Source organism: Sceloporus undulatus, chromosome 2 (genome assembly GCF_019175285.1).
Source record: "Sceloporus undulatus isolate JIND9_A2432 ecotype Alabama chromosome 2, SceUnd_v1.1, whole genome shotgun sequence".
In the NCBI taxonomy this organism is placed as follows: domain Eukaryota; kingdom Metazoa; phylum Chordata; class Lepidosauria; order Squamata; family Phrynosomatidae; genus Sceloporus; species Sceloporus undulatus.
Genome location: NC_056523.1, coordinates 138307371 through 138319407, shown reverse-complemented (window position 1 = coordinate 138319407; position 12037 = coordinate 138307371). Strand labels below are relative to the sequence as shown.

General features: G+C 39.6%; 1 protein-coding gene across 1 annotated transcript in view; it reads left to right on the top strand.

Moving 5' to 3' along the window:
• The first annotated feature begins 260 nt into the window (after positions 1–260).
• Positions 261–12037, top strand: part of ITGB4 (integrin subunit beta 4) — an 86626-nt gene continuing 74849 nt past the window's right edge. The window contains exon 1 of the mRNA XM_042453704.1: positions 261–391. Coding sequence (XP_042309638.1) covers positions 387–391 — 5 coding nt within the window. The 5' untranslated portion in view covers positions 261–386. The remainder of the gene's footprint in view (positions 392–12037) is intronic.

Here is a 12037-nt window from a genome sequence, read left to right as displayed (position 1 = left end):
AGCCAGAGGGAGCTCTAAAAGAGAAGCAGCAACAGTTGAAAGAAAGAAAGAAAGAAAGAAAGAAGCAGGAAAGGTGGAAGGCAACAACTGAGCAGTAACCAGAAGCCCTGCAGTCTGCAGAGGTATGTCACATTCACCAGCTTTTCCTTCCTTCCTTCCTGAGGATTTCAACACTTGGCTTCTAAAATAAAGCAGGATTTTTCTTTCTCAGGGATGGGGACACAGTAGGGGGGAGATCAAGGGTAGGGGAAAGCCAGGAAACAGCAAGGAAGCCCTGAAGTTTTTCTCCTTTACCCAACTGGAGGAATTTCTTGGCTTGGTGCACGGGTGCCAGTTCTCTGGATTTGTGGCACAGAATCTGGACTTTTGACTCGGACCCAAAACTAATGAGGTTTGTGGAATTAATTCATCTCTGCTCTTGGCCACTAAGCTTGGCTGTTAATTTTTATTTAACCAGAAGAGACATGGGGGGGAGGTAGGGATTCTTGTGCAGGTATGACACCAGGAAGATCAGGTTAGTGTGTGTGTGTGTGTGTATGCGCGCGCGCGCGTGCGCACGCACATATTGTGTTTTCTAAAAGTTGTGTTTTCTCTTGATCCTGGCATGAGTTGTTGATCAGCCAGTTTGATGTTGCAGAACAAGGCATGGGTTTTTTCCTTCCTCATGGAAGTGAATCTTTACAAAATTTACTGTATCTACACACACCTGCATACAGAAGCAACATATGTATGCCAACTTGCATTATGAAATCACAAAGGGTGTTCCTATTAGTTCTACTTTAAAAAAAAAGATTCTTCTAGAGAAAAGTGAGGTTTTCCTGGGAGAATATAAGGCAGCTTGACACTGCTTTAAATGCCACGGCTACATGTTATGGAATCCTAGAATTTGTAATCTGTTGTGGCACACAGAACTCTCTGACAGGGAAGGCTAAATCACTCATCAAACTACAGATCCCAGGATTCCATAACATTGAGCCATGGCATTTAAAGTGGTCTCAAACTGCATTAATTCTGCAGTGTTGATACAGCCCAAATTGACAGTACAGTATTCCCTGTCTCCCAGGCAAGAGTCCTGTGCTTTACATAGTTGCCCAGTGGGCAGGTATTCAATCAGTAAATTGTATTCAGGCATGGTGATAGGAGAGGCTACCTGTCATGCAAGAAGTTTGCTAAACACACAGGGAAGAAAAGAAAGGATTTCTCCTGTGAGATGGCAGGTGGAGGCTGTCTTGTTACAAGATTAAACATTTATCAGCTTTTAGGTTTACCGACACATATCCACACTACCTATCTTCAGAGATCTGACTTGTCAGACCAAGAATGTTTAAACTCTGTACGGCTGTAATTGCTGCTTAATTGAAAAAAACATATATTTGCCCAGACTTCAGATTTGTCTTTGCTGTGTGTTCAGAAAAAGCAGGGGAGTGAGAGAAGGATTAAGTCAAGCAGCCAATGTGTATGGGAAGGTTTTAAGAGAGACTGAATGTGAGATTAGACTGAATGTCTACTACAGAAAAAGTAGTAAGTGTGGTGGAGTTATAAATAAAATGAAATAACAAGACAAAATGTCAGAAAATAGACAAAATGCATAAAAATGTTAACTCATAGGTCCGGCTAGAATTCACTGATGTTCAAATCAGCCACATAATTTCTGTCTTATGCTAGGGTTCAGCTGTGGCACTTGCAAAGTGGTGATTAAAAAAAAAGTGCTTCTCAGTATGTGCATAATACCTTTCGTCTCCCCACTGAGCCAGCCCACAAATTCTGAGATTCTGGATAGGGTAGTGGACTCACATCTAGTTTGGGGTACTATTTTGGATTTCAACAGTGAAATGGAAAAATTCACAAGATAATAATCTTGATTATAACATTAGTTTTATTCATTTATTTTTTAACGAGATGGACAACAGTGGCTTCAACCCCAGAATTATTACAATGTATCCACACAGGATAAATGGGCACCATTTGTATTTATTTATTTGTGCCTTTGATATGAACATTATTCAGTGTATTATTTGGAAATTTTGGCAGGTCCAGAATGCTGCAACCAGAATGCTGACTGGGGCCAGTTAAAGGGAACATATAACTCCCTTGTAAAGACAACTTTATTTGCTACTAGTTTGTTTCCAGGCACAATTCAAGATGCTGGTTATGACCTATAATGCCATATATGGCTTTGTTGTTGTTGTTGTTGTGTGCCTTCAGGTCGTTTCTGACTTAAGGCAAACCTATCATGGGGTTTTCTTGGCAAGATTTGTTCAGAAGAGGTTTGCCATTGCCTTCCTCAGGCTGAGAGCATGTGACTTGCCCAAGGTCACCCAGTGGATTTCATGGCTGATCTAGGAAGTGAACCCTGCTCTTCAGAGTCATAGAAGATTTTCACATGAGGCTGTTAGTGTTCTTAAAACGTTGATATATCAGAATTCAGCAATAAATGATTACAAAATGATTTCAAAACAGTTGAATTGCTGAATTCTGATATATCAATGATATCAGATCTCTTTTGGAATCCTCTATTTGTTATGACGATTCCACTACACTTTGGGACGATAATGGAACGATATAACGATGCCGTGTGAAAATTTTCATAGTCCAACACTTAAACCACTATACCATGCTCGTTCTCCCCCCCCCCTTAGGTCCAGATTATTTGAAAAACCATATCTCCCCATATGAACCTGCCAGAACCCTAAGATCTTTGGCAAAAGCTTTCTTCTGGTCCCACCAGTACCACAGGCTTGCTTACTGAGGACACGAAAGAGAGAGAGAGAAACTTCACAGTGGCTGCTCCCACCCTCTGGAACTCCCTCCCACATGAAGCTAGGCTGGACCCCTCCCTGTTCTCCTTTTGCCCAGAAGGCAAAAACTTTTATTTTCAAGCAGGTTTTTAACATGTATTTGTACCCAGGGAAGCCTCTTATTGGGGTGCCGGCATTTGTATGTTTTTCACGGTTTTATACTTTTAGCTTCGCATGATTTTAATGATTTTATAGTTTTTAAACTTGATTGATGTAATGTTTTTAATTCTGTTTTAAAAGTTTTGTTGTTTTTAAAGTATCTTTTGTGAGCCACCTTGGGTTCAGTTTAAGAGAGAGGTGGCATATAAATAAAATAAAATATAGCACAGAGACCCATCACTAACACAATTTTAACACTCTGCCAGTGAATAGAATTTCTGAGGAATTGGCCAGAATCTGAGCAAACTGAAGGTTAACAATCCAGGTGTGGGAGGAAGAGAATTGCCACACCTGTCTCTGTAAATGGAACCCATTTCTCAAGCAGGCACTCCCTCTGCACAGTAACTGCTAGGTCAGAAGTAGCTACAAACAGTACTGTAGTGTGTCCTTCATATAAGATTCTACACACCTCCACTTTCACCAGCACCTCTGAAAAATTATCCTGTAGTGATCCCCACTCAGCCATGGAAACCCACTGGGTGACCTCAGGCAAGTCACAGTCTCTCAGCAGATGGCAATGGTGAATCTCTTTTGAAGAAATTTGCCAAGGAAACCCTTAGGGTCACCATAAGTCGGAAATAACTTGACAGTAAGCAACACCCCACACAGTGAACATATATCCTTTCACTTCATTTATGGATGCATCTATATGTGGAAATAATGCAGTTTGACACCTCTTCAAGTGCTGTAGCTCCAGCCTATGGAATTCCAGGGTTTGTAGTTTGACGAGGTCTTCAGCCTTCTCTGGTCAAGAGTGCAGGTGCCTCACAAAATGACAGAACCCAAACTTCTGTAGAATGAAGCCAGGGCAGTTAGAGTGGTGTCAAGCTGCATTATTTCTACCATGGAGATGCACCCTTAGATAGGTAAATTAATCATAGGAATATACTTAATGGAGGGAACAAATGAAAGAGATAATAAAAAGAACACAGTTCAGAGGGACATTGCTGTGGTCTGGGTAGCCAAACAGTGTATCTGCCAAAGAAATCTGGTCTTTCTGGAAATGGGGTTTTAGATCAAGCTCTATCTCTCTGGGATATGGTGTTCAAGGGTTTCTGGTGTGCCTACAGAAAGAATGGGGCTTATCTCTGAAGTGCCCCACCTTGTGCAAGTTGTTCCATACTCATTGTCCTTTTGTCGAGATTTCCTGCTACCCATTGTTGGCAATGTAAAAAACTTTTTTGCCCATTCATGCTCCAAATGGGCTGGACTTTGCCAAAAGTGCCATGCATGGACCTAATTGAGGGCAAACCTGAAACATGGTGTTCTTCCCCTCACCCTCCAATGAAAGAGATCAAACTAAAGAGGGGCAATAAAAATTGGATGAAAAGACTGCAAAGGCTTTAAATAAGATAGTACACCTGGCAGACTCTTTTGTAGACCCGCTGCAACAATGGAAACAGTAGGTAGAGATTTTGGGGCTGTGCAAAACACCCCTAAAGGGAGGCCTGCAGCTGCCTTCATCTGCTTCAGATAGGAGCATGCTGCAGCCCCAATCTGGCCTTTCCAGGGTGCAAAAAGGAGTCGCAAAAAGTGGCTCCTTTTTGCTCCCTGGAAAAAGCATGATAGCCATGGTGCTGCAGCTTTAAGGTATTCCTTTGGTGTGGACGCAGTGCCAGAGGAGCGCTGTGATGTTGCGCTGTGTGGAGTAGCATGTGGCTCCAACCTGGGGGTGGAGTTGGGCTGTGTGTCATGTAGACACCATGCCCTGACTCCATCCCAGGCCAGCCTTAATGGATGAATGTCTTTTCAATGGCACAAAGCGTTCATTACTTGCTTCCAAGACTGCCAGCCTAAATGACTGAACTATGCTATCTCCTCAGTGCTTCTAATGAAGGCACTACAGGGTAATTGTCCCATAGATGTTGATCCAGTTCTATTTGGAATAGGATGACAGAATATCTCTGATTAACTCCCATCACAGGTTTCTCTATCTGCAAAGAATCATAGAATTACAGAATCACAAGGGCCATCCAGTCCAACCCCATTCTGCCATGCAGGAACTCACAATCAAACCACTCTGACAGATGGCCATCCAGCCTCTGTTTAAAAACTTCCAAAGAAGGAGACCCCACCACTCTTTGAGGGAGTGTGTTCCACTGTCGAACAGCTCTTACTATCAGGAAGTTCCTCCTAATGTTTAGGTGAAATCTCTTTTCTTGTAGCTTGCATCTTTTGCTTCGGGTCCTGTTCTCTAGAGCAGCAGAAAATAAGCTTACTCCATCCTTAATATGACATCCCTTCAAATACTTAAACAGGACTGTCATAACACCTCTTAACCTTCTCTTCTTTAGGCTGAACATACCCAGCTCCCTAAGTCTCTCCTCATAAGGCATGGTTTCCAGATCTTTCACCATTTTGGTGGCCCTCCTGTGGACACACTCCAGCTTGTCCACATCTTTTTTGAATTGTGGTGCCCAGAATTGGACACAGTATTCCAGGTGAGGCCTGACCAAAGCAGAATAGAGTGGCACTATAACTTCTCTTGATCTAGACACTATACTTCTATTGGTGCAGTCTAGAATTGGCTTTTTTAGCTACCACATCATACTGTTGACTCATGTTCAGCTTGTGGTCTACTAGGACCCTTAGATCCCTTTCATCTGTCCTCTTGTTAAGCCAGGTGTCCCCCATCCTATATCTCTGCATTTCATTTTTTTCTGCCTAAGTGCAATACCTTACATTTCTCCCTGATGAAATTCATTTTGTTAGCTTTGGTCCAGCTTTCTAATCTATTAAGGTCATTTTGAATGTTGATCCTCTGCTCTGGGGTATTAGCCACTCTGCCTAATTTGGTGTCATCTGCAAATTTGATAAGAGTGTCCCCAATTCTGTCTTGTGTAGTGGTTAGACCTTTGGAGGAGGACTTGTGTGCATCTGAAGCCAGCAAGATCTGGAATTTTGAGTTAGCAGCATGGTGATGTGTCTGCTTCAAAATATGTGCAAATGATGGTTGGCATGGGATGGACAGGGCAGTGATGGCTCAGAAAGTATTCCTTGTAGGTCTGTTCAGAACAGTTCTATTTGAAAGGTAGGGCATTTCCAGAATATTAATGTTTAGGAAAGAAAGTATATAGATACAAAGATGAAGCATGTGTACTTGTAAATGAATGCATGTATTTTCCTGTCATTTTTGCTTCTATCTTTATTACCTTCATTTATTACTTCCCTGTGTCAAATTTTAAATTGCAAGGTCATCAGGGCAGAGATGCTTCTTTTCGTCTTTTCTCTAAAGCAGCATGCATATTGGTGGTGCCATCAGTCAGTCTTGAACAGGAACACTCCCTGTCTAGCCACAGAGTAAACCTGGAGGCTTTTGCCCCAGTCATGTACAAATAGCATCTGTCTTTTATCTGGAAATCCCTGTTGTGTTTCATTTCCTGTATTTTCATTTCCTGTATGTTCCTTATGCCCGTTCTAGCTTCTCCTTAATATTTTTTAGGTAAGGCCTGAATTTGTACTACAATCAGACAAAACATTTTGGATGTGAAGAGTGTCTCTAAAGATTTAGTATCATTAAATAATCCTATTGTTATACCATCAGTGCAGTCTAACACAGGGCTCCACAATGTCTATTGTCTTGCAGGTTGTCAGATTTTACTTTGAAACAGAAAATGTTTCTCATTCTTATTCTCTGCTACTTGCTCCCATTGCTCTCTTCTACTTTTCTGCCTTCATGTCTTCTGCACTGCAGCTGGAGCAATCTTCTTTTCCATATCTCTCAGTTTGTTGTTGTGTGCCTTCATATCATTTCCTACTTGGCAACCTTGAGGTGATGTTGTTAAAAGTTTTCTTGGCAAGATTTGTTCAGGGGGTTTGCCTTTGCCTTTTTCTGAGGCTGTTAAGAGTGTGACATGCCCAAGGTTACCCAGTGGGTTTCCATGGCTGTGAAGAGATTTGAACCCTGGTCTACAGAGTCACAGTCCAGTGCTCAAACCACTATACCACGATGACTCTTATGTCTCAATCCCCTCCTCCAAATTCCTCCTTCTGATTCATTTCTTCAGAAACATTTTCCTGGGTCATTATAACCTTTATCTCAATCTCTTTCTTTCTCTTTCTCTCTCTTTCTCTCACTTGTACTTCCTCCTACTGATTAACTCTCCTTTTGTATCCTCTAAATCAAACTGACATTTTTCTTACTTTTGCCAAACATCTTCAGGTCTTAAGCCCCTCTATTGAAGTAATCAGAGGTTCATTCAGAGGTTATTTTAAGAAATGCATTGTATGGGTGTGCAAATACTGTTTACCTTTTGTGCATCTCTGCCATGTCTCAAGCAGAACATTTGGTGAGGAATATGCACTGTGCTTTTCTGGACAGCCCTACAGCTTTGGCTGTGTTAAATGACAGGCACAAGGGGTGAAAAAAGCAGCAAGATTGATTTTTTTTTAGATTGCTGTCCTCAGAACTCCCCAGCCAGCAAAGTTGAGTGGTGTCATCCAAAAAAGTAACTTTTCTGTGCTCTGTGAAGCAGCAAGGTATTTTCTGCTAAAGGTTTAGAAAATAGTCCTGCATTCTGTGAGGCTTTTAGTGGATAGATGAGGAGCAACTTCATTCCCTAGTTTCCTGTCTTTCTAACAGACCCACTCCCATTGTTCTACCCATGCTTATATTTCAATCCTCCTCCCACTCAATGTTCTATAAATATATTAACTTTTCCTCCAGAGTCCCTTCCTAAACAAACTGGGACAAGCATTCAATATTTTGCAAAGGAAAAAATACAACTGCAGCAAGACATGCCAGATAACCCATTTGCAATACTATGTGTTAGCACCTTGAGAAAGATGATACATGAAGGTGAATGTCTAAGGGATAAACTGAATATAAGAGATCCAATAATGGATTATATAATCTGATCCATACTTTACTTCTTTTTATCTTTTAATAGCATATAGCAATTTTGGGAACAGTCAGAAAACTGGCAAGCGGACGGGTAGGAACCTGACAGATAATATTAGAACAGTTCTGAATATATTAGATGTTTGTAAAAAGAATAATAACTGCAAATTGGGGGTGGTCTTTTTGGATCTAGAAAAGGCCTTCGATAAGATAAACTGGAACTTTATGAATATAGTGTTGGAAGAAATTGTTCTAGAGGGGAAATTTGCAAACAGGATACAATTGATGTACAGAAACCAAAACATGCAAATTTTAGTCAATGGAGAGAGAACAAGACCTTGTATAATAAATAAAGGGACTCGGCAAGGCTGCCCCCTATCCCCCCTGATATTTATTATTTTGATAGAAATGTTAATTAGAAAAATAAGAAAAGATAAATTAGTGCAAGGGGTAAAAATTAATAACCAGACCTATAAGGTTTGGGCGTACACAGATGATTTAGTTATTTTTATTTTTTTTTTGGAAAACCCAAGCAAGAGTATTGAAAGATTGCAAGAAATATTAGATCAATTTTGAAATTTGGCAGGATATACAGTAAACAACAACAAAAGCGGAATTCTAACTAAAAAAAATATCAGGACAAGAAAAGGAAAATTTGGGGAAAAAGACAGACATAAAAATAATTAGCAAAACCAAATACTTAGGTATAATAATTACAAAGGAAAATGCAGATCTCTACAATAATAACTATATTAAAGTATGGAAAGCAATAAAAGAAGATCCTTAAAAATGGAATAAACAACACCTATCACTGTTAGGTAGAATTGCGGCTATACAGATGAATGTTTTGCCAAGAATTATGTTTTTATTTCAAAATTTGCCAATCTTGTTAAACAAACAACCATTTAATTTATGGAAGAAAGACATTCTTAAGTATATATGGCAGGGGGGAAAACCATGTATAAAACTAAAAGCTATGTATGACCGTAAAGAAAGAGGAGGACTGGAGTTTCCCAATTTAGAAGTTTATTTTTACATTTGTGCATTATCCTGGATGAAGGATTGGGTCAATTTATCAGAAAAAAAGACTACTTGATTTAGAAGGTTATGATTTATCCAAGGGATGGCATGCGTATCTTTGCTACGAAGATGTAAAAGGATCAAAAGAATTTAAGGATCATTATATCAGAAAGCCCCTTTATAGAGTGTGGAACCACTATAAAAGACATTTTTATAATAAATTACCTAGATGGTTTTCATCTCAGGAAGCTTTGCGTAGTAAGGAGAATTTAACAAAGGGGATATGGCTAAAATATGAGGATCTTTTAGTCAGTAAGAAAGAAGAAATACGACTAAAATCAATACAAGACTTAAAGAAAGAGGGGAAAAACATCCCATGGTTTGTATATTTACAATTAACAGAAGACTTTTAAAAAGACATAACTCAATATGGAATAGAGAAAGAAGTAAAAACATTAGATAAGATAATGACAGGTGGTGCAAAAGGGATGATATCAAAATTATATAAAGTATTGTTAGATATAGAATTGGAAGAAGTAGTTATAAAAACCAATATGGTAAACTGGATGCAAGATTTTAAAAGAACGATACCACTAGCGTATTGGGAAAAATCCTGGATACTTACACATAAATACTCAAAATGTAATAATTTAAAATAAAATTATCTTAAAATCTTTTATAGGTGGTATCTAACTCCTGCCAAATTAGCAAAAACTACAAGATCAAAAGAGAACAAATGTTGGAAATGTAACAAAAAGACAGGCACAATGTTCCACATATGGTGGAAATGCAAAACTGCAAAAAAAAAAAAAAAAAAGGGGGGGGGGAGAAAAATTGCTAGAGTGATAGAAAAGAAACTAGATTGTAAGTTACCATTTACCCCAGAATTATGATTACTCAATATAATGGAAGATTTAAGTTTAAATTTGATTGAGGAAAAAATTAACATATTAATTTATCTGATAACTGTGGTACAAACAGTATACACATGCCACTGGAAGTGTAAGGAAGGTCCTACAGCGGAGGAATGGTTTATTAAAGTTCAAGAATTTGCAATGATGGATACACTGTCAATGATGGATAAAGGAGACTCAATTCAACAACACAAGAAAAAATGGAGAAAATAGTTGAACTCTGGGGTAAATTCTGAAGAAAAGACTGTTTTGTTTTGTTTGGATACTCAAAAAGTCCTGGTACCATTGTTATATTCTGATTTTGTATTCTTGTATCAATTTAGTGTGTGTGTGTGTGTATTTAAAAAAACCTGGCAAGCGGAGAGTGCTAAACTTTGCTCACCAGCCCCCTAACAGTTCAAATCAGAGCCCTATACCCTGCAACATTTTTAAAAATCTGGAAGAAAAAATTGTTGGTACATAACAATCACATCCAGTTTGGCTCTAATAGGCACTTAATACCTATACTGTTTCTGCAAGTGCTGGCCAAAATGCTGGATTTCTCATAGGTCCAATTTGTTGATGTTAACACATGCCACTTTCTAGATTTCACAGGACATACAACCTGTATGTTGATCCACATATGTAACTCTGAAAGTCTGCATAATTTGTCACCAGTTATCAAAATGTGAACATATAGTGGTATAGGAGACTATGTATTTTGGACCTGCAATCTTATTTGTTTGTTTAGACATAGAGCATTTCTTCTCACAGGGTTCTAGGAACTGATAATCAGGAGGAGGAGGTGATAATCAGTCTGCGACTGATAACCAAGAAGAATTAGGAAGACAGTATTAGCATGCTGTCAAACCCAACAAACAGCAAGCAGAGAACAGATGGCAGTCGTTTCCACAGTGGCCTAGAGACCAAAGGGTTCAGAGAGCCTGAATTCCTTTAATTAACTCTGTGCAATTACCTGAATGAACTCTTGAGGGATGAAGAGAGGGCTTACAGGGCTCATGAACATAGAATTCAGGAGGAGTGTGGGCAAAATGTCCTATTGTCTGGCAGCCTGGCAAGGCCACCACAGAGACAGAAAACAGTCCAAAGACAGAGCAAGGAGAGAGGGGAGGGATGTAAACACACTGAGCCCTTTCATATCTGCTAGGATTTGAGCATAACAAAAGAGCTGTTGTATCATTTGCTTGTCGTAGCACTGGCTGATTCTTGCCTGGCACAAGGAAGAGTTCATCTTGCAGTAACACACACGTTTTAACAGCTGCCATCCAACTACAAAAGTCCAAAGACACAGAATAGGGAGGTCAAAAAAGACCCTAATGAATGTGCTGGAAGGAAGGAACTGGGAAGGTCTTTGCAGGGCATCATTTCATTTCTGATCTTTTCTCTCTGACTGTGATTCTTGTTTGGATCAGAGTCTTTTTCACTATTGTGTTGTGTCACAAGGTACAAGAACTCACAACTTAAATTTAATTTCTCCTACACATGCAGTTTCTCACTTGAGCACAACAATACTTTAGCAAAGGCAGTCCTTCCATTCCATGCTATGCCATTTGTCCACCTAGCTCTCAGATGTCAGGGCCAGGGATGGGCAATTGTATTGGGGGCATGATCCAAACTCTTCTCACTCCTGGTTTTGATATTCAGCTGAAACAGTCATTTTAAAAATCATTTTGAGTGTTTGGGGCAGGGGTGAGGCTAGGAGAGGGGACAAAATGAGGGCACTACCCTTCAAGTAAGAATTTTGCTCCCCAAAATGATTTTTTTTCTTTAGACCCTTAGTTTCTAATATTGCAGTAACTTAAAACCTCAGCTGATCGTTTAGAAATACAATGTAGGGAATCCAAAGATGCAAACATTGTATTGAGAAGGGCAACAAAGTTATATGAGGAATGACTGAGGAGCTGGGTATGTTTATCCTGCAGAAGAGAAGGTAGAGAGGTGACATGATAGCTATCTTTAAATATCTTGAGGGATGTTGTATCTCCAGGGATGTCTTGAGGGATGGAGCAAGCTTGTTTTCTGCTGCTCCAGAGATTAGGAACCAATGAATTCAAATTACACGAGATTCCACTTAAACATTAGGAAGAACCTATTTACTGTAAGAGAGGTCCAAAGTGGAATATTCTGCCTCAGAGAACGGTGGATTCTCCAGCTTGAGAGGTCTTTAAATAAAGATTGAATGGGCAGTTTTAAGAAGTACTTTAGTTGTGTCTTCCTGCATAGCAGGGATTTGGATAGGATGGCCCGGTGACCCCTTCTGACTTGAAGTTTCTGTGATTTTAAGTTTCTGTGAAAGAAAATGGGGC